Source organism: Strongylocentrotus purpuratus, unplaced genomic scaffold (assembly GCF_000002235.5).
Source record: "Strongylocentrotus purpuratus isolate Spur 01 unplaced genomic scaffold, Spur_5.0 spur5_scaffold_19, whole genome shotgun sequence".
Lineage (NCBI taxonomy): Eukaryota > Metazoa > Echinodermata > Echinoidea > Camarodonta > Strongylocentrotidae > Strongylocentrotus > Strongylocentrotus purpuratus.
Window position 1 is genome coordinate 23,079,037 of NW_022145604.1, and position 24,182 is coordinate 23,103,218.

The 24,182-nt window shown below is 37.4% G+C and overlaps 1 protein-coding gene across 8 annotated transcripts in view; it reads right to left on the reverse strand.

The window, feature by feature from the left end:
• LOC591247 (serine/threonine-protein kinase Nek10) overlaps positions 1-21,125 on the reverse strand; it is a 65,764-nt gene extending 44,639 nt beyond the window's left edge. For 3 of the 8 annotated variants that reach the window (XM_030990632.1, XM_030990631.1, XM_030990633.1), the window contains exons 1-5: positions 20,746-21,125; positions 5,013-5,206; positions 2,636-2,693; positions 1,478-1,714; positions 809-846 (exon numbers count right to left, since the gene is read on the reverse strand). In XM_030990632.1, the coding sequence (XP_030846492.1) occupies positions 809-846; positions 1,478-1,714; positions 2,636-2,693; positions 5,013-5,056 (377 nt within the window). In that variant the 5' untranslated portion in view covers positions 5,057-5,206; positions 20,746-21,125. The other 5 variants (XM_030990635.1, XM_030990628.1, XM_030990634.1 and 2 more) reach the window with 4 other exon arrangements.
• Positions 21,126-24,182: the final 3,057 nt, after the last annotated feature.

Genomic DNA, 24,182 nt, shown 5'->3' on the forward strand with positions numbered 1-24,182 from the left:
ACTGGTATGCGGCAAGTCTGCAGCAAAATTTCATCCTGCCGCAGATCTGCTGCAGACTGTTCCTGTGGCATACTAGTATGCGGCAAGTCTGCAGCAAAATTTCATCCTGCCGCAGATCTGCCGCAGACTGTTCCTGTGGCATACTGGTATGCGGCAAGTCTGGAGCAAAGTTTCATCTTGCCGCAGATCTGCCGCAGACTGTTCCTGTGGCATACTAGTATGCGGCAAGTCTGCAGCAAAATTTCATCCTGCCGCAGATCTGCCGCAGACTGTTCCTGTGGCATACTGGTATGCGGCAAGTCTGCAGCAAAATTTCTTTCTGCCGCATACTTCGGCATACTCTTTGCCGCAGACTTTTAGTCTGCGGCAGGTCTGCTGCAGATCTGCGGCAGGTCTGCGGCAGGTCTGCGGCATACTTTTCACTTTCCTATGGGACAGTAATCCTCCAGCTACTTTAAAATGCTTACAGAAGTGGAACTAATCTTTTGTATGCTTGTATAGTATTGTCATTCTACCATTATGCATGAACAGTGTATACATGTGTTCACTAATAACTATCATGTGTAGACACACATTTATACACTTACATATCCCATAAAAACAATTAAAATGTAATAGTCCATGTAGCCAAAGAAACACAACTAACTGAGAAACTTAAACATTCCTTACATTTGTATACATGATCATGCACTACCTAGTAAGTTTCACAGCAGTTTAGAGCATTAGGGTGGCAAAGTGTTATATGCCACTACAGAAATATCAACTTCATCCAATCAGCTCAAATAGTGTCTGCTATATCAATACTTACGAGCAACATAATCTGTGCTTGACTATTGCTGTAAAAATCTGTGAAAATCAAACACAAACAATATACATGTAAGAGTATGCAATCTCATTAGAGTATACATTTATTGACAGATTTTAATCAAATTATGGAACAGCTCATTGTAATGATTGCACATTTCGAGAGACAATTTGTTCATCAATTGTTCATGAACCTCAAGAACCCAAATTCTTATATTTTAATGGAAACATAAAAACAAAATTCTGTACATTTAAATATACTTATCCAATCGTAGGTTAACTAACACTAGATTTTTTACTACTGATGACAATAATACCAAGAGCTCCAGATATAATTTCATTTCTAAACCATCTTATAAATACTTTGAAGGGGATGGTTATGATTATTTTCCATTTTATTCAATCATTCATTCATTTCCGTAACAAAAAACAAACAAAAAAACTATAAACATATTCCCCCCCCCCCCAAAAAAAAAAGGATTTTTTTTTTTTTTTTTTCCCCTCTTTTTTTTCTTCCTTTCTTTTTTCTTCTTAAATAGAGACAGTTCAATATATGCATGGAAAAACACACATGGGGCATAATTTCAAATTTCAGATTGAAGCAAACTGTAAAAGAATGAAAAATAGAAAAAGGAACCCCCTGCAGAATTTAAAAAGTTTTAGAGGCACTCACCTGATCAAACTGCTTGTTGAAAACATGACCGCTGAAATTCCTTTCTGTCTGGTACTTAGAACTGAAGCTCTCCAGAGCGGATGCCTCAAATATCTGGTGTTGATGGCTGTAGCCATTGCCGTTTGGAGGGGAGCAGTGGAGACCGACCGTCGTGGATGAGCCATGTTGGAAGCCCTTGCCATCTGGGCTGTTGTTGTTATTGTTGTTATTGCCAGCGTCAAAGTCGAGGGGAGGTAGCTGCATGTATGGCGGACATGCACAAGAAGAGGTTTATAAAAGAAACAGTAGAGATTGAATGTCGTTCTGAATAATTCCCATACTTGCACTTACAGGGATGGCAGTTAGAATTGATCAGAGGGCCTGAAAATCACCTAGAATGAGCTATTTTGTACACAAAAAGCCTAAAGTATAGTCTGAAAATAACTCGCCAGGGCCTGAATTCAGGCTATTGCCTGAAAATTGGCATTCCTGCACTAATTTATTTCTTTTGTCTACCATAAGGTTTTGTCCACCTTTTTATTCTTAGATTCATGATTAGGCTAATAGTCTTTTCTTCTTAGACCCACCTTCTTAACTTGCAAAGATTGGTCAATATTTCAATCATTGTACATGTTCATTTAGATATTTGTGTAATAATCAGTTATGAATCCAACACCCTGAATGGTAGAAGGTCATGACCATGTTCTATCAATGTATATCAATCTCTGTTTTAAGGGTATACCATTCTCTTTAAGATGATTGCTCTCTTCCATACCCCCCCCCCCCTCCCTCTCCCGCATTTCCCCTCCTCTCTCATCCTCACAATTTATTAATGTTTGTCTTTTTCTCCCCCTCTCACTCTACTCAATATCGATATAGTATCTGCTTCAAACCATCTCCATTCATATTTTCCCTTTTAAGCTATCCTTTGTATCACCTCTATTTGGTCACCCTCTTTCTCCTACCCCCCCCCCCCACACACACAATATTTGTTATGTTTGCCTCCCCCCCCCCTCTCACTCCACTTAATACCCATCTCTGCTTCAGAACATCCCCATTTAGCTATCCCTTTCTACCTTTTTTTGGTCTGTCTCTCCCCCCCCCCCCCCCACACCCCCCTCTTATCCTTCTATGAATCTTGATACATACACTCAATCAAGATTTCAATCTCCACCATACCTGTTGTTTGTTTGACGGTGTACTAAGAAGCCGTAGTAGTTTATCCAACTCCTTGTCCCTGGAAGAAAAACAAAAACAAAAACATATTAAGATATTTACCATAAGCAGAATAAGAAAAAGAAATCATTTTGCAATTCTATAGCTTCCTCACTTAGGAAGTTTAATACTGATTATGGCTATAAATGCAATAAAGCAACCATAATTTGTTATGAATTGTAGAGAATACTCCTGCTCTTGATTTGAAATTCATTTTGGTAGATTAAATCAATAACTCTTTCATTGTTTTATTCATATCAGCATTCCTTTGATGAACATGCTATCTGATTTTCACGCAACCATGAAAAAGCTCATCAAATCATGCAGAAGAAATCACCATGGTAACATAGACAAGAATTTCAAAACAAAGCCTATACTATACGTACGTGTGTTAGATGAGGTTCTGGTTTGTGGCTATGATAATTCAATCATCAATTTGCTATACACTTTGTATTAAATGTTAAACATACAGGTAATGCTTCAGGGATCCTTGTGTTTCAAAGTATACACATGTATAACGGAAAGAGCAATGAGATGAATAGTACATGTACATGTACATGTACGTATATGTACACTGTATATCAGCCAAAATGGAAATAATGTTGCAGAGTTAGCTTGTAAGCACCATCTTTTAATTTCTAGTGCTTATATAGATCCTTATCATTTAATATTTTGTTTCCAATTGTATAAGATCGATACATACTGTACAGGCACATATGCTAGTTTATAAATTTGTGGTGCCTTTTTAAAAGGTAAAGAAAAAAGTAGATTTCTAGTTCTACATACATGTACGGTTCATTGGTACCGCCTGTCTTCACTTGAAGAGTACAAAATTCAATATAAAATGAATAAAAACGGAATGTAATCAAATAGATGTTACACTGTACATTCTCTGCTCTATCGATTTTCAAGGGCATTTTCTGCTTTGCAATGTTCAAGCATGCCATGTCTTTGTACTGATTACATTAGGAGGGTGTGGTGAGATGAAAGGAAAATTAGATTCCGCTTCGACTTCCATTAAGGATACATCTCCATAATGTAAGAGACAGGAGCGGGAAATAGAGAGATAAGAGTAAATTGAAGAAGTATGAGCAAGAGAAATGAGTAAGAGAAATGAGTAAGAGAGAGAAGCGTACATTATGTATGTGCGATTACGCATACAACTATAGAAGACCATGAACTGAAAGAGAGAGAGAGAAAGAAAGAGAGAGAGAGAAAGAAAGAGAGAGAGAGAGGGAGAGATGGAGAGAGAGATGGAGAGTGAGATGGAGAGAGAGAGTGGGAGGGGTGAGCAAGAAAAGGATAAATCATGGAATGGATATAGACAATTGGAGTCAGAAGAAATTTAAATAACATATAGGTGAGATGAGATGAAGAGAGAGAGAGAGAGAGAGAGAGAGAGAGAGACGGAGAGTGGGATGGAGAGAGAGGGGGTGAGCAAGAAAAGGATAAATCATGGAATGGATATAGACTATTGGAGTCAGAAGAAATTCAAATAACATATAGGTGAGATGAGATGAGATGAAGAGAGAGAGAGAGAGAGAGAGAGAGAGATGGAGAGTGAGATGGAGAGAGAGTGGGTGAGCAAGAAAAGGATAAATCATGGAATGGATATATATAGACTATTGGAGACAGAAGAAATTTAAATAACATATAGGTGAGATGAGATAATGAGAGAGAGAGAGAGAGAGAGAGAGAGAAAGAAAGAGATGGAGAGTGAGATGGTGAGAGAGTGGGAGGGGGTGAGCGAGAAAAGGATAAATCATGGAATGGATACCGACTATTGGAGACAGAAGAAAATTCTAATAACATTAGAAGCAATGACATCTACACTTTGAGAGTACTTTTCACACTCCCGTAAATAAGAATGAACATGTTCATGCATGGCCGAAGTCTACAAAGTATTGAATCATATTATGAGTCACTTCAGAGTACCACACCAGGATACCTATAATCCGGTTTGACATGTTTATTGGGAGTATACATGTAAGTACATAATGTTCATTTTAACAGGGGCTGAGAGCAATAAAACATATTAAAGGTTACAAATCAGATTAACTTTCCTGAATTTGATTACAAGCACTTCCAAGAAGATGGCAAGAAGTGTGCAGATGCAAATATCATGCATTCACCCTTTTTACAGAAAGAATTTAATTGTAGACATGTGCTCATGTACCAAATTTCTTCCAAATTGAATTGTAGGCTTGTCTTTAACATTCAGTGAAACTTTCGATTTGTGAGAATTTATTTTCTGTCATTTAAAGGCCTCAAGCACTTTACACGGTACACTGTAAATGATAATTTTTGTGAAAAGCCACACTAGATTTAAGATGACCCTTACCTTTTGACATCCGTGTGCCGGTGCTTCTTGTCTCCGCTGGGCATCTTGACCACTTAGTCGCATGCCAGAGATCCAGCCGTTGAGGGCAGGCTTCACATTAGAGTCGCTCAAGTCCGCTTGGTACAATCAGGAGTTAATAGAGGTGGATCAGGTCATAGTCTCCAGCAGTTCTCTTTGATTGTTTTGGGGGATTTCTGAAATGAGAAATTAAAAATACCTGTATGTTTAGTGCAGATTTTTCATTTTATGGCACACACTATGTTCTACTTGGAAAATCAAAACCTGAAACTTCCAAGTGAAAAATATGAAACATACACAAAAAGAAGTTGAAAGAGAGTGAGAGAGAAAGAGAAAAAAGGAAAAGGGAAGATAGAAAAAGAGAAAGAGAAAGAGAGAGAGAGAGAGAGGGGGGAGAGAGATGAGAGAGAGAGAGGAGGGGAAGAGAGATGAGAGAGAGAGAGAGAGAGAGAGAGAGAGAGAGAGAGAGAGAGAGATATAGAGAGAATATAGAGAGCGAGAGAGAGAAGAGAGAGAGGGAGAGAAGAGGGAGAGAGAAGAGGGAGAGAGAAGAGGAAGGGAGAGAGAAGAGGGAGAGAGAAGAGGGAGAGAGAGAGAGAAGAGGGAGAGAGAGAGAATAAGAGAGAGAATAAGAGAGAGAGGAGAGAGAGAGAGGAGAGAGAGTGTGAGAGAGGAGGGAGGGAGATGGGGAGAAAAAAAATAGCATATACAAGAAGAGAGGACTTGGGTGAGAATAACTACACGTAGGATAATTATCATATCTCATTTCTCATCTGGTGTGTTCTCATGCTTGAGTCAATGGGCAGGGCACACTATTCACATTACATGAATCAGTAAGTTCACACAATTGAGTAACACCTGTTATAAGGCTACATGCATATGAGCAGGTTTAAAACACCACTGCACTACTTATAGCTACTTGCGCCCTCTATATAGCAAACATTGCCTTATCGGTGACCACTGGTCCCCCATGATCCCCTTTTTTTTATACGTTAATTGAGAGCTGATTTGATGAGACAACCACCTATCAGTGACCATGCAGGGAGGTCTAATCCCTCCTGGCCAAACTAGTGCAGTCTGGCTTTCAAGCATACCAATCTTAAAGAACAAAATTAAGTGTAATGTATATACTGTAGCTAGAGTGCATAGAATCAAACCTTTAAAAAATAAGAATGAAGACTTAGTTCAGAAAAATTCCCTGCCTTCCAAATCGATATCAAAGCAAACACTTTTTCTGCTCACTTTTAATACATGTACATGCACAAGTATGACCTTGTAATATATTATCAAAAACAAGTTTAACAAAATTTAAAGTCAAATTCTAATAAACAATCTGTGCCATCTCATGTATAGATGCTCAACAGTGATTGTAAGAATTTGGAAAATATGAAGCTGGATAAATGTAAATTACGGTAAATGCTGAGGCTTTAAAAATGCAAGGCAACCTGGAACAAGTGAATAATCCATGGACGATGGATGGACTTGCCCACTGAATACTCCCGATCGCAATCTACTCAGCAATACATCCATCCAATATCAAAATATCCAGCAGGAGAATGACAAACAACTCTATACAGTAGTTAATTAAATTGTTCAGCTGCCTTTGGAAGGGAATACAACCACAATCCTTTTGCTGAGAATACTGTAATGACTCAAGTCAACGTTAATAAACTGCACTGTAAGCTTGGCAATAGAAAAGTGGTTGTTCATGAATAATTAACCTTAAACTAAATTATTAATAAAACCAACCAACTTGCATTGAGGTTTATGTACATGTAGAGTGTAGACAAACGATTGCTATTTCTCCTGATATCATGGATTAAAGGTAAAGACCAGTTTGGAAATGCCCCCCCCCCCCTCTCAAAATATGAAATGGAAGCTTTTATTACCAATCATGTCAATGAATATGTTTTGACTAATACGTGATCATACAAATTTTGCCGAGAAACCTATAATAATTAATATATTTGGTAAATTATTATATCTATTTGGACCTGATAGATATAATGCACATGTCGCGCACGTGTGGGGGTAGTCCCATATACATCTTGCTGTGTACAGTGTTTGTAACTTTATCAAGACTGGGCCAAATTTCTTATCATTTTGATGATTCCAGAACCTTGCAGTACACACCAATACTTATATGCTAGACGATCAACCTTTTCTAATCGATTCCATAACGTTTCTTTCACAATGCAATCGCATGACCATAACTTGTCTTTATCTTTAGACTAAAATATCTGTCTATATAATTAATACTCATAAATAAATTGTTAAAACTTGTTTAAATCTACATGTTGTAAAGATGACCAAAAGTAATCCAATTAGTTATAAAGAGTCTGGTGTGTATAGACTAGTCTCTAACCATTTAGCTACCGAAGATGTGGATCCAGCATAAAGACCACACTGTTTAGATTAATGGTTTCAATTACTAGACAGAAGTGACACCAGTAAAGTTGGAGTTGATGCCTTTCTACAAGTACATTGTAGCTCCATACAAACGATCTAATAAGTAATAAATAACCTCCAATCAGTTATAAAGAGTCTGGTGTAACTAGACTAGTCTCTAACCATTTAGCTACTGAAGATGTAGAACCACTTAGCATAAAGACCACACTGTTTAGATCGATGGTTTCAATTACTAGACCGAAGTGACAGCGGTATACATGTAGGTAGTTGATGCCTTTCTACAAGTAGCTCCATACAGACAATCTACATGTAATAAGTTATAAATTACCTGGCAATCAGTTATAAAGAGTCTTGTGTGCATAGACTACACCATGTAGCCTCTAACCATTTAGCTACTGAAGATACAGGTATATGGAACCACTTCGGATAAAGACCACACAGTTATACTGTTTTCACACTGGCAATATTTTGCTTAACCCTGTACTATAGGTGGGGTTAAGGGGGGGGGGGGGGGTCTTAGCCCCACCTATAGTACGGGGTTAAGCCTATTCCACTTTCTGTTCAGACTGGTTTTTACCAAAGTGGGCTAAAGTTGGCTAACCCCACCTATAGTACGGGGTTAACTAACCCTGCAAAATAGCAGGGCTAACTCCGCAATTGTGGTGCTAACTCCTGCTAACCCCGCAATTGCGGTGCTAAGCAAATGAATGAGAACAGAAACGAAAAATAGTCCGGTACTACGCAATGGAGCGTATCGCAGCTGGCCAGATGCGAAGTATGTCCAATCATAACATACACGATATCCGGGGTTAACGAAATGCAGTGAGAACAGCGGGAATTTTCTTATTCCGGAATAGGCGCTAGTACGGGACTAACAAAAGCGTGTGTGAAAAGCCAAAAAAAAATAGTCCAGGGTTAAGGATAGTACGGGGCTAAGCAAAGTACGGGGTTAAGCAAAACCAGTGTGAAAAGAGTATTAATAGATTGATAAGTTCAATTATTACACAGAAGTGACAACCATACAGGGAGTTAATGCCTTTTTACAACTACAAGTAGCTCCATGCATACAATCTAACAAGTTATAAATAACCTCTAATCAGTTATAAAGAGTCTGGTGTGTATAGACTAGTCTCTAATCAATAGCTACTGAAGATGTGGATTCACTTAGCATAAAGACCACACTGTTTAGATCGATGGTTTCAATTACTAGACAGAAGTGACAGCAGTATAGGGGAGTTCATGGCCCAATCGCAAGGTGCATGCTTTGTGAAGTAGATGGGAGTTTCTTCAATCATTTGCTATTAGTGTCAAGTGATTAAAGGTATTACACTTCCAAGTTGTGATAGAGATTGATGGTATATAATGGCCTGTTGAGACAGGTTTATAGGAAAGGAATGGAAAGGAAAGAAATAGTGTATAAATAACACTGTATAAAGTGACAAGAGCGTACATAGAAACTAGAAAACAACATTAAGTAAAGAAACGATAAAGAAATACACTTTAAAGGGGTAAAAAAAGTATTACTAGTAGTACGCCTGTACACATAATATTAATGATGACTCCTTGAAGATTTTTAGGCAGATGTTACCCAAAGACTCTCATTAAACAATCAATACATCATTTGCAAAATATGCTGATTCCAGGGGCTGGTCTATTTTCACACTGTACATATTTACATCGATCTCATTGTGATTCATAGATTGCCATGGAAACCAGAGTTTACAGAGCGAGCTGCATGCTGCAGTAGATTGGTATGGGATTAAGACACAAGTTCACTTTCTAGTTTCGTCCTTACAAGCTTTCTAATCAATAAAAAAAGCGTTGCTTTCATTCATATACATGTAGGGTACTGAAACAAGAAAATCTTCCAAGTATGAGACTGTCATGAATTACGACCCTTGAGCAAGGGTAGTCAGGATTTTCAAAAGTTGAATGCCGTTAAAGAATCAAATTAAATTGCATTTATCTTTATGATCACACCATTTTGGAAATTTATGAAATCTCTTGCCATGAAAGTGGCTGCCAGTTAAGACAGTTGTCTGATTTTGTTAGGCTTCATGCCGCAAATTTCTGACTTTACATTACCGTTACTGCAATAAGAATATGAGGAATCCAATCAGTTCATAAAAGCAGACAAAAATTAACATAGGCTGTACATGCCTATGTACAATTTATCAATTTCTCTATACATCACAGTTGAATACTTGCAACAAAGCAGTTCACACATTTGTCCATAAATGGTGTCCTTTCCAAATTCACAGGCAGTACAAAGAATTTAAACAAATGGTGACAGAAAGGTTGAACATTTCTTTTAGCATTTCTTTGAACAATGTTTGCAAGTAAATCCATTATTAACCTCTACACCACCTGCCTTGTGTTAAAGACTGCTTTCCTGGCCTACCTTTACTTTAGATGCCTTCAGCCAGATACAAGTACATGGGGTTAACAAAACTCATTTGATGTATTCCAAAGGTAAAATGTAACAAGCAAACACAAAATAATTATTCCAAAAACAGACACACATCAGTGTATATACTGTATAGTCACCTTCCAGTGACTTTCTCCAACTACATAGCTGAATCTATCAAAAGCTCAAAGTAATTTCCTTATATTCTGTATATCCTTTAGTGAAGAGAGACAGGAGCATGTGTGAGCAGAGTTTGAAGTTGATTCTTGAGAAAGCCGAGATATTCTTTGAAAATTCTTTATCAACAGGATGTTGTTTCATATGGCCTATAAAATACCATTGAAGTTCCAAAACAGATAATAACATCGTATTCAGGATGTGTCATGATGGTGGTTTATTTCTTAGAATGTCTAATCCCTTTCAAAGCCTTCAGACCAAGGGATAAGGGGGGAAAGGTTGGGTGATTCTCTATACATTTCAAGGTCAAAGAGGCTTACCCCCTTCCCTTTTCTTCCATGGATGAATGGAATAGGGATCTTACCCCCCCCCCCCCTTTTTTTTTTTAGAGTGGATCACCTGTTGGGGAGTCTTATGAGTTGAAGCCATTCATAGAAGATTATTAGTATCCTGGTTATTGATTCCCCATTGAAAATCAAGTTCAAAAGGCTCTTCTTCCATAGATGAATAGAAGAGAGGTGCATTCTTACCCCCATTTGGGAATGGATCAACTGCTAGTGTCTCAGAGCTATAGAGTATTACTGTAGCAGATGATCCACCATAACATGTAAAGTTAAAGAGGCTTACATTGTGTACATGTACTGTATCTCCCTCTTCTCCCATGGATGAATGATAAAGGGGTGCATTCATTACCCCTCTTTGGGAATGGATCAACTGCTAGTGTCTCAGAGCTATAGAGTATTACTGTAGCAGATGATCCACCATAACATGTAAAGTTAAAGAGGCTTACATTGTGCACATGTACTGTATCTCCCTCTTATACCATGGATGAATGAATTAGGGGTGCATTTATTACCCCTCTTTGGGAGGGGACCACCTGTTATGGTGTGTTGGGATTAAAACCATTCAAAGAGGAAGTAGTAGAATTATTAGAATCCTGGAAAAAGGTTGCTAATCCTCTATGTCAAGTTTAATTAAGAAACCTACCCTCTCCTGCTTTATTCATGAGTGGTGTCAGGGGCGGATCCACAATTTTTCCAAGGGGGGGGGGGGGGGGGGGGGGGGGGTCGAAATGTATGAAATTGCCACTGCAAAGTCTTTAGTTTTACAGCGTATATTATAGGGTCTGGGCCCCGGACAATTTTGAACCTCAAGAATATGCTCTATGGCACATTCTGAGACATTTCTGAATGCGTAAACTGAATATTTATGTGAACATACAGTAGGCTTGCGGGTGCACCATGTGAGAGAGAGGGAGGATTGAGGAGTCCTGAAAAAGGACTCTGACTTGTTAATCTTTCTTGAGGGTTTGTTAGCCCTGAAAAGGACTGTTGGTATAGTCTTGAAAAAGACTGTTGGTTATCTTTCTTAGCTTATAGTTCTAAGGAGAACTATAGCGCTTGGAGAGGATGAGTGACGGAGTGGCTCGACGTTTCGAACAGATTGACTGTCGTCAGGAGTGGATATTTCTTAGCTTTTTCCCTTTTTTTGTAAGGAAAAGAAGAAAAAAGGGGGGGGGGGCGCCCCCTACGCACCGCCTGGAACCGCCCATGGGTGGTATTGGTATACCCCCTTTAGAAATAGGTCTACTATTACCCCTAAGAATGTGAAAGTATTCTGAGGTTTTGGAGGTTTTAGAGGTTACTTTATTCAATATGGGATTATACTCTTGATGAGTAATGGGCAATATTCACTGAGTGACCACGCAATCAGTGAAATATACAGGGTAAACATGTAATAGTCGTACTAATAAGCTGCACCAAACCTTTTTTTAAATTCAGTCTCCAATTTTCCTGTATTGTTTATCAAACCGTTTACATATAGTTGCTAGGCTGCAGATAATGTAGATAAGTTAAATACACAAAGAACTTGAAATGATTGAGAACTGTGATACTGACGTGTGAAAAACAAATACTAGAAAGATAAAATCAGAAAGAAAACTAGAAATGCAATCGTGTCAGAACGATGTGCATGCAATGACGCCGTGTTTCTACGTGTCAAACGAAAGAGCTTCTCTCGGACTATCCAGAGCAATTTGTACGAAGTCTGTAGCTTCTGTAATATTGGAGATAGGTAGGGCGAAAGGAATTAGGCCTCAACAGTGACATTGATGGGATGGTAGTGACTATGCCTACGAAGATTGAAAGAAATTGAGATAGGGGAAAGAACCTAGAAAGGGCAAGGAAGATAGAAAGGCCTTAAAATGTACCAGAAATGGACAAAATGGCCCCTGGATGGTTATGCATGAGTGGTTTCGTAAATCAAAGAATGTAGTGACCTTGATGAGATGTTAGAGACTATGCCTATGAAATTTGAAAGGAAAAGGACATGAGGAAAGCACCTAACTAGGAATAACAAACACTACGTGCAAAACGAATGCGATTTCCTGACGATAAGGATAAGGAAAACCAGGAGAATATTAATGGGGCAGAATGTGAACGAAAACAAGGCAATGACGAAGGTCGTCATTGTAACAAATACTAGAAAGACAATTGTTTGACCTGTAAAACCTTAAGATACTATGTACACTACAATGTACAGAGAGTCGACCTGACAAAATTTGAGGCAATTCCATGCATCACCATTTTTAAAACTTGGTATGATCATAATCTGAAAATTTGAACAGAGAAGCAATTGTGACTTAACAAATCATCATGTTCTCAGGGGAAATGAACAAGAGCATTACAAACGTTTTCTTCTTGCCACAATAACTCATCCTTGGCTTGTTACTAATCACATGCCAATTATCATCATTAAAGGTCATTTGGGAGTAATTGCCAAAAAGAAATTTACTGGATGATAAACATTCAGAATTAATATATGGAGTCCCTAAAAAAAAGTGTATTCGCATTATGATCAAATAACATTATGTCCAAGATTTTTTTTACCTGTTGGAATGGCGGTATTAAAAAACAAAATATGCATTGGTACATTTGATACATACTGTACATGTGCTAGTTACATGTGCTTGTTTTGACTTCTTGATAATGTGATATGGCTGGGTGTGTTTCACAAAGATCCTAAGTTGAACTTACATATCAAAGTTGGACTCAACAATTATGGAAAGCCGTGAAATCTAAGCTCAGGTATAAAAGTTTGTGCAAATGATTAAATCTTAGAAATACATGTAGAACAATTTCCATGGAATATAAGAAATCCAAACAAATTACTAAAGTACAGCATCATTTAATTTCTAACCCCCTAACCCCCCCCCCCCCCCCCCCCCCCCCGCCCCACCCACTGGAATAAAAGAGTGGTGTGCATGCATGCAGTGCCAGAACAATACACATGTACAGAACTAAACAGTTGTTACAACTAATGATCTTGGACTTTGAACTCAACTTAAACTCAACTTTTCAAGTACATGTGTACAGTTTACGTAGATGAACAGTGGATAACCAAATACAATTATTTGTTCAGTGTTGAAATTGTACTTAACTAGATAAGTTGTACAATGTTCAGTGTGTGTACAAAAGCCAATAAATTTGTCTCAAGTCATAATTCAAAGACTTTTAATGGCCTCGCTTAACAAACTATTTCTTCACAAATGACCAATATTGATACCAAATTACTGAAATGCCATATCAACTACAGTATATGCCCATGACTAATCTACAAATTAATTCTTGAGTAAACTAATGAATCCTTTTTTTTATCTTTTATTTACGCATGTATCATAATCTCTAGTCCTATGCAAGGCTGAACTTATAAATGCAACCCGGATTCTCAATCAAAATTCAGAGAATAATTTTGAGTGGGGACAAAATGGAATTATTTATCTCCTTTTCTTTTGTAAAATGGGCAAGGCTCTCTAGCTACTGACTCACAAGAAACTGAAGAACGATTGCCCCACATCCTCCCCACGTAGTGAGATATTGATGAGGGGGTCCAAAAGAGACAATCGATCTCCACAATGGTTTGTATAGTGGGAATCATTGAATAATAATATAATGGACCCCTCTGAGTTTTCATTCAAGCAGACAGTACAATAAGGAGACTCACTGATGCTCAACAAAACATCCCTTCTTCTTGCTCTTGCTTCAGTTCAGTACACCCCATTGCACAAAACTACCAGTGACCTTTGTATATATATACAAATTGTTTTTTTTTATATCCTACATGTACATGTATGTAATGTATGTAGCCTTCATGTAGGCATTACATGTCGCACGTGTACATGGAGGCTTCCACAATTTCTTAATTGGCCATTTTATGAGTTTGGATAACAGGCGCCTTATATCTTTTTATAATATATACCGTAGTGTCATTTAGAAAGGAAAAATCATCAGAGGCCAATAAGTCTTCATGTTACTCCTAACTTTACTGGAAATAATTTGGAACTCTCCACCCCCTCCAAGTATGATGGAGGGTTGGTGTCTGAATGGACACTTAAGAAACATAAAGCCTCTTTTAAATTTCTTTAGTTTTATTTTGTTTTACTTACAATGTATGTACCATCATGAATTTGTCTACAAATGTATATAATTATATTATTGTCCAACATGTAAAATTGGTTGTAAACTTCTTCAAATTGTTGGTTCAAATCAAATGTCTCGAAGACACACAATGTCTCAGTATATTTTTATTTATTTAATGGCAGTATTGTGCTACAGACATCATTCATTGGGCCCAACTTTCTAGAGTGAAAAGGCTCTAACATACTGTACATGTACATTTAAGAAATGGTAAAGCAGAAAATATTGAATGACTGTACAATGTACATGTACATGTACATGTATGTAACCCAAAGTTATAATTCTCATGGACATTATGCACACAACCTGAATACAAAATCACCAGAATGAAACATGACTGTGTAATTAACAGTAAAACATACAAGTTTCAGAACTGCTTGTATATATCTACAATTCTATACATTCACATTACACTCTATTCCTCTCAATATTCTCCCTATATAAAATATGAGTCATAATGCACTTGATTAAAATTCAACAATATCAATCACCCAAACCCCCCATCAGAAATTCAATTAAATAAAAACCCTCCTTAAACAGCCCTGTCTACTATACACTCTACGGCACTAAAGAGCCCAATCGCGTTCATTGCCATGGCAACTTCTATTCATCACCATGGTAGCGAGGGAAGCTCAATTTGCACCACTGCTTTTAGCTGCTCAGTACAAGATACACATGAAGGACAAACTGTGTGTGCGTGTGCATTGACAGACAAGCAGAAACCACTGTCATACGCACACTGCATGCATTGTGTGTGTTCGCCTAGGTGTCTCTACAAGTAGATCAAAGGGCATTTGTAATCTCTACTTACTTAGTACTTATTGCTGTCTAGGGGGGATTATTCTTGTTGTTCATATCTAAAATAAATACTAGGGTCCGGTATATAACTTATTCAGATAAACCTGACCGACTTATGGTGATGATGATGATGATGAACAGCATTTGTATGGCGCCATATATTAAAAAAACATTCAAAGGCGCGAGCTCCTCCAATAAAATTAGCATTTAAATGTCTGAAGGAAGATATGAATTTTGAGTGAAGCTTTGAACAAAAGGAAAACTTAGACCTTAGAGTGAGACGAACTGTATGTTTGTTGAACTAGACCCCAGTGTTAGGTTTTGATTTTAGAAGAATAAGGACCTAGTGGTTTTTGATTGCACTGAATTGCAATAAAAAAAAAACCTAGCAGAGTTTAAGAAATGAAATGCTAATGCTTAATAATTTGGTAAATTACAAAGTGTAGATTTCTTTCACATATACATGTACATGTAGACTTGTGCAGGCCAAATCACCAAATAATTTTGTTTTCTTCTACAAGCTATGAAAAGAATTTGATCAATAATAATCACAGGAATTACAAGGTTAGGTAATTGTCAAATACCGTTAAACCATATTACTCTTGGATCTTGGCCTATATGCTATAGCCTATAAAGACTAATAAGAGGGCAACCATATTCAAGATGAAATAGACCTGCATTGTACATGTATGCTTTGAACAAACCTCCCTTTTTACAAAGGTACTTTTCTTTCCATGAATTGTCCCTCTTAAGTTACCTACCTCCACCAGAAAGCTGAACATGAGTAGCTAAATTCTGAAATTGGGTACACTAACTTTAATACAAGTTAAAACAGCATCACATGTTTACTGTACTACATTGTATGCCCTATTCTTGAATGCAACCACTGTTTTAATCAGCTGACATTGATCACTAAAAAGATAAACAAACAAGAGGCCCTGGCCAAGCCAGCTTCGATCTACACGTACACAAACTGTAGGCAAGGTAACAGCTTCATTTAAAACCATGGGCCTTAAGTACAAGGACATACTGTATCACAGAAATGTGATGGCTATGAACATGAGAAAAGAGAAATTTTATCACAGAGTCACACAGCAGCTGAATTTATCGAACAGTATCTGAATAAATACATCTCGTTTTGAACCAACATTGGTGGATAACAAGATAGACATGTCTCATCTAGCCCAGGCATTCAACATTTCCTATGTCAATGTACAGTCACTCTGCTTTGAAGTTGAAGATAGCATTTGGTGACAGGGAGTTCAAATATCCCTCGCGATTGAAGATACAACATTTTTTTATCTTCTCTATCTGACAATGAAAAGATACAGTGTGTAGACATAAAATAGGCAGTACCGGGTACATGGCCCTGGGGAGTGTTTGACAAAGATCCTAAATTGAACTTATCTCTATTAGTTGGATAGCATCTTTGAAAATATTTTGTAAGTTATTTTTAAAGGCATACATTGTTGATTCCATTTTTTCATTTTTTCTATTATCAAGGAGATTTCATGTTCTTGATGTGGAATTTATGAAAAGTCTAAAATACTTGGATTTCTGCTTTTGATATATATTTCATTTTAAGGCTAAAAATGGCTTTCCATAATTTTTAAGTCCAACTTGGGATCTTTGTGAAACACCCCCATCCTTGGAAGAGAGAGAGCTCTATCTTCTCACACAGCCATGGGCTACGTGTAGTCTGCAAGCACAAACCCCTTGTCAGTCGTAAAAGTGAGTCTGCACTATAAGACTACCATAGGCCATGTACTGCAGCTGCTATTAACACAACCAGTAGGTAGCTGGGCTAGGCTTCTCTCAAGGCACAATGATTTTTTGAAGTGTCAAATTAGGGTCTGTGCTTGCAGACAAGGCTACTTGTGTCAAACTTGAAGAAGGAGCAGTTTTGAAGACAGGGTAATGAGAAACCTTGTTATATTCTTGAACATAATATATATCTAAATTATTTTCTTCCCAATAGAGTGGTGAAGTGTGATATCATAAAAAATTCTATTTTAGAATTTCTCAAAAATAATGTCCAAATGCCGAAAACCGATTGAATTGAATATTGGCTGAGATATGACCATCTGAATAAATAGGAGTCCTATAGGAACTCAGTGTTATTTGCTCTGGCTCGCAATGGTTATGAACCAGAGCAAATAACACTGAGTTCCTGTAGCATATTAGAAATCTAAGACCCCATTCTCACTCACTTCGTTGGAGCGCTCTGGAGCGCTCTAACTAAGACCCGTTCCTCAGGAGCGGTTCTTAGGTGAGTGAGAACGGTCAAAGTGGTCCAGGAAGTGGACTTCTGGACCGCTCCAGAAGACCACCTTCCGAGGTGGTCTTGAGGAGCGGGTCTTATTAAGAGCGGTTTGGAGCGCTCTAACGTGCAATGTGAACAGAAAGCGTACTTTGAACGGAAGTGAGCTAGTGACCTTCGGTGCGAAACATGTAGTACGGTACATACGGTTTGTATTCCGCGCGCGAAAAAATTGATCTGCTGACCTGAGCTGCCATAGCAACAAGACCACTTTGACTCGTGGAGCAGTTTGAGCCATTAAAAACTGCTCGGAGTGTGTACGCTCGCAAACTGTTCCTCAAGGCCCGTTCCTCTGGAGCGGTCTAACTAAGACCACTTTCAAAATGAGTGAGAACGGGGTCTAATATTCAGATGGTCATATCTCAGCCACTACTTAACATATTCAATTGGTTTTCAACATTTGGATATTATTTTTGATGCTCTTTCGGAAAATGAAGAAAAAATTGAGAAATTCTAAAAATAGATTTTTTTGATGTCACAGCTTTGATACTCTATAGAAAAGATAGACAAAACAACATGATCGAGGCACTGGCCCAGACGTGCATTTGAGAGCTCTAGCTGTCTCCTCACACAGCCATGGGCTATGTCGAACTTGAAGAAAGAGCAGTTTTGATGACAGCCAGCCAGCCAGGTCACGATCGAAGCATCTCCTATTACACAGGACCTCACAGTATGGGGGCATGGGCAAGCCTGGCATTCCACAGATCATCCTCCAAGACGTGTGAGGCAGTCATGAACGACTCTAATGTCGTCATGTATTAAATATAGTACACTGCACATGATCATGTGTGTCTTGTGTCTTTGACTACATGAGTAGAACACAACTACATGTACAGGTACCAGTAATGGTGTATGCTCCATTGCAAAAAGCCATACATTTGACTTCAACTAAATAATGTAAGGGGAGGGGAAGGGACACTTTCAATTGACATGATTCTGCAAATTATCATTGGATTTTTATAGCACCATGTAAAACATGGCTGTATACAACTGTAAGGTTACAAGTACCGGTAGTATTTCATTCAAGTGTTAAATTATCTTCTATAACTATACAGTAGGGTGTCATAGAGACCTTAACAAATTTATATGCATTATGCAATCAAATTGCATCCACATCAGGCCTACATTTGCACTACCAGCTAGCTGATAGTTTACCCAGGGACATGGGTCACCCCACTTTTTTTTCAACCTTGACATCCATTTTTCTAACCCCTTTTCGATCTTTGATATTGCAGTGGACCACAAAGAAGAAAAAAAATACCCTGAACAAATACTCACCCGGTCACCCCCCTCCCTGATAATAGTTGAATGAAGATGATTTTGTTATTATTCACAAATTAATATAATGCCATCAAAAATTAATGAAGCCTGGATTTTTGAACAAAGATGGTATTGTAAGCTGCAGACAATCCACACACTCCCCAAGTGGTTATAGCCCCCCACGGAGAGATTCATTGACCTCGCCTCAAACTTCAAAGAAAAAGGGATGACTGCACCCTTTTCAGCAGAAATATCACAAGGCTAGATGTCAAGCGCACACGTATCATGGTGTGGTGGTGAATAACGGCCTCTTTTAGACTAGATGAAATTCATACAAAATTTATACGAAGAGTTATGAAAAGAATAATTAATTGTATAGCAAAAGGAGCTTACAGGTGGATAACAATAGGCTATGAAAGACTGGAGGAAATTCATACAAAATTTGTACGAAAAAACGTCATGAAAAGAATAATTGTATAGCAAAAGGAGGTTACAGGTGGATAACAATAGAAAAGACAAAATGTTTTAAGAATCATCATATGTTGTGAAGGAGAACACATCATACATGTATAAGAAACTACAAGTAGTTTTGAAGAGATCAGTTAACATGCCAGCTGGCTTAAACAATGAATTTTCATAGTCTGAACAAGGAGGTGAGGGGGGGGGGGGTGTAAATATGCAAGGGTCGCCAAAGGTCACATTCATATCTGGGTCAGAATAGCTTCTCAGAGGGGAGGTGAATCACTATCAAACTAAGCACACTTGTAAAGTGTAGATAATACCGACAGGTTGCTTAATACAGATTTTATTTTTTAAATGCAACAACTTACATCACAAAACACAAATTTTGGATGAAGTGTGAAGCTTTTGACAATTGATGATTTCAGATATATGCTCATTTCAAGTTCCCAATTCAGTAAAAAGACCCCCAAGAGAGATATTGATTTCCCCTTCTACATGTAGTTCTACATCTACATGTCCATTAGATAAATAATGTACTGAAACAGTGTACATTAAATTAGGTTACAATAAACTTGACAAGAGTAAGGATGGTTCACAAGAGCTTAAGAGGTTTAACTTTAATCATGCTAAGAGCAACAGGTTTGAATTTTGATTGTACAGGTTTGTCAATTAGCAATTTGGGTAAATATTCATTCTCAACTAAAATTATTTCTGAAATATTAATGATAAAAATTGTTTGAACTGGTTAAAATTTATATCAGAGTGCATCTAATATAAGAACCATAGAAATCTAGAGTTACACTAACACTACAATTAGATTCCACTCGTTATTAAAATGTGAAGCAGAGGAAATGCAAGAATAAAGAAATTGTAGTAATCTCGAGCAAGTAAGAAGACACGGTCACTAGATCAAGATCAGCTAGATAATCTAGTCCATTATACCATTAAAAAGTTCAGGTAGATCTAGGCCTAGATCTATTATAAGTTAGATCTAGATCTACCAAAAATACCATCTTAAAAAGGGCATCTCATCTGAGTTGGATATTCTCAGCTGACAACAGTTAATAAAATATTCTGTTCTTTTCTGTGTCATGTCAGTGTTTGGTCATCCCGTTACATGCATTTCTCATTGTACTCATCTCATTACTTACACATCTTTAACACTTTGGTAAACATTCTACGATTCATTCCTGTCCGTTATTGCGTTAAATAAACAAATGGCCACTCGGAACAGGAGTTTGGAGGCCATAAATACAGCACAGCTCATGCTCAGTAGATCTCGCATTCTTCTCGCATTCAACAAACGTATTACAACACACAACACCGGTCACCGGGTTCAGAACGAAGAACAAATATCGGCCCCTGTCAATAGGCGACCAAGGAAACGTTTACCGTAACCATACATACCGTAAACAATTTCCACCGAAAGAAGCCGGTATTCCGTGGAAGCTTGAAACGCAAGTTAGAATATTATCCAGCAAATTGCACACAACCACAGGTTTCAAGATGTGCTTCTAACGGAACTGAAGGTTAGAATAGTAATGTTGGACTGGTATGGTCCAAGTGGTCAATACGATCGCTCCTGGATGGACAGAGCTCAAAGACTGGCTTACTTTTTGAAGTGCGCATGAAAGTATTCGACGAGCTGTTCGAACGTACGCCATCGAATCGACAGCTTACAGTAATTTCCAAAAGATTGTCGCAACTTAACCGCATGAGGGCTCTAGACTAATTTGAATAAAAAGTATCATGGGACGGGTTGTGTGTGGGCAAAAATAAATTATCACTTTTGCCTTTGGATTTATAAAACTGTATGCATCAAATAAGGCCTAAAACGATGTTGTATTGCCCTTTGCGACCGACCCCAAAATCTTGAAATATACGGTCAGCTTTAAAAATAAAACAAAAATACCCTTTTTAAGGAAAAAATGTATTAAAGCATTCAGAACTGAGAAATAGCAGTCCAAAGAGGGAATACAAAAAAAGAAGAAAAGATTTCCGACCGACCGGCCCATGTTTTGGCACCTAAAGGGCAATTCAACATCTTTTTATAGGCCTAATTATATTTAAACGTCTTTGGGCCTAACATTAACCATCGTAAGCATTCATCTTTTACAACAATTTCCGACATCAGAGATATATACAATATTACCTGTAAACCTCTGACAACGTCCGGTATACAACATTCAATTTTGCTTATTACAAAACAAATCATTGTAGTGGATTCGATCCATTTTGCACTAGATTTTGCAAAATCTAGTGATGATCCAAAAATTGTAGTTGACGGTCGAAAATATAAGTTCCCTTGTGGTAACTGTGATAAGCCAGTCAAATGTAATCAACACGGCCTTCTGTGTTCTTATTGTAAAAAATGGTTTCACACTAATTGTCAAGCTATCAGTTTTTCAGAGTACCGCAGGTGGAATTGTTTAACATGTTGCCTGCCATCTTTTTGTGACTCAATATTTACTGACGATTGTTTAGAGAAAGAAAGCCAAAACGAGGATAGACTAAAAGAAAACTACTTTAAGGTAACGCGCGTTACACCTGAAAAGCAAGCGATAGCAAAAGTAATTCAGCCAAACCTCAGAGATGAAAACACTTCTCTTTATCAAGAATTTGAAGAAAAGTTTAAAATTAAAGGTCTTCATTTTTTACACCTTAATGTGATTTATTCTAAACAAGATATCGGAACTTAGAATTCTTTTTAAAAGAAAAAGGCTGTCTATTATTGCTTTCACTGAAACATGGTTAAACAATTCCATAAATGATGAAGAAATTGAAATAGACGGATATAAAATCATCCGCCATAATCGATCCTCTGGCTCTGGAGGTGGTGTATGTTTCTATATCAGAAATTATATTACATTTAATATTATGGATGCTATAAGTACTGGAGATACGGAATCCCTGTGGATAAATTTGCTTATACCAAGATCAAAACCAATTGTTGTTGGCGTTCTGTATCGACCTCCGAAAAACAATTTGTTTATCGAGAAATTGTCCAATATTCTTGATACATTAAAGAAGGATGACGAAATAATTCTTTTAGGAGACATGAATATTTGTCTTCTTCGCAAATCGCCACTGGCTAAAAAATACTGTTGACTTGTTGAGTCTTCATGGGTTTAGTCAACTCATCAAAGAGGCAACACGCGTTACACCTACATGTTCTTCTCTATTGGATCATGTTGGTTGTACCAAAGAAAATAAAATAAGTCAAAGTGGTGTCATTGATCTAGGTATTAGCGACCATTATTTTACTTTCTGTACACGGAAAAATGTTAGACTGGCTATAGGTCATCACAGGACTAATGATATCAGATCCATGAAAAAATATACAGAAGAGTCTTTCAATCTTCAACTATCTGTTGTTGATTGGTCACGAATAACTGATTGTACAGATGTAAATGAGGCATGGTCAATATTTCAACATGTTTTTATCTCAAATTTGAATATGATAGCGCAACTGAAACGGATAAGAATAAAACAAAGATCAAAAACTTGGGTGACTAAAGAATCTTTCCCTAATTCAAGAGAGAAATATAGTATACAAAAAATGGAGGAAAAGAGCAAAAGATGAGAAGCTCTATAAAAGATACAGAGTATTAAGAAATATGGTCCAAAGAGAGGTGAAAAAGGCTAAACTCGATTACTTACAAAACAAGATAGAAGAAAATAAACAAGATTCGAAAAAACTTTGGCAGAATCTAAAAAGCTTAGGATTGAAAAATAAGAAGCGAAAAGAACAAGAATCTGTCATTAAAATTGATGGGGAATTATGTCATGATAAGATGGCCATCGCTGATGAATTCAATTCTCATTTCACAAATGTGACTGCCAAATTAGTAGACAAACTCCCCCCTTCCAAAGACTTTTTCAGCGCAGACAATGATTGTATTCGTGACTTTTACGAAAGAAAAGGTGTACGTGAAAACAGCTTCGAGTTATTACCAATCAGTGAACAATTTGTTTTCAAAGAGTTACGTAAGTTGAATGTATCAAAAAGTACTGGGTTAGACTTGATTCCAGCTAAATTTCTAAAAGATGGTGCGAAGGTTTTATTTAAGCCTCTAAGTTACTTAATGAACCTATCTATCTTGACGAGTACTTTTCCAGAGGATATGAAAATAGCAAAAGTGACTCCACTTTATAAAAAGAAAGATAAAACTGATGTTAGCAACTATATAGAACTATTAGTGTTTTAAGCGTAGCATCAAAGATTCTAGAAAAATCGGTCTGTGTTCAAATTGAAAGATACTTCAAAGAAAATGATATAATTTATGAATTTCAATCTGGTTTTCGACATGATTATTCGACTAAAACATGTCTAATTCATTTGACTGATTATTTGAGGAGAGAAACTTCCCAAGGGCGCTTTGTTGGTATGGTGCTCCTTGATCTGCAAAAAGCTTTTGATACAGTTAATCATTGCGTCTTATTGAAGAAGTTACAACTAATGGGTTTTGATAAGGCAAGTTTAGATTGGTTCAGATCCTATAATCGGCACCAAGTAGTGGCCATTCATGATATTCGTTCCAAACTAATGCCTATAACATGCGGTGTTCATCAGGGAAGCATTTTAGACCCACTTCTATTTTCAAGTTATATAAATGATATGTGTATTAAAAGACTTTAAACTATTATTGTACGCAGATGACAGCGTACTACTCTATTCAAATCCTGATCCTAAATATATTGAGGAAAAGCTCAGTGAACAGCTGTCTACGTGTGTCGATTGGATGACTGATAATAAGCTTTCTTTACACTTGGGAAAAACAGAAAGCATTTTATTTTGTTCTAAAAGTAGTTCTAAAAAGTCATTTGAATTCAAAGTGACACAC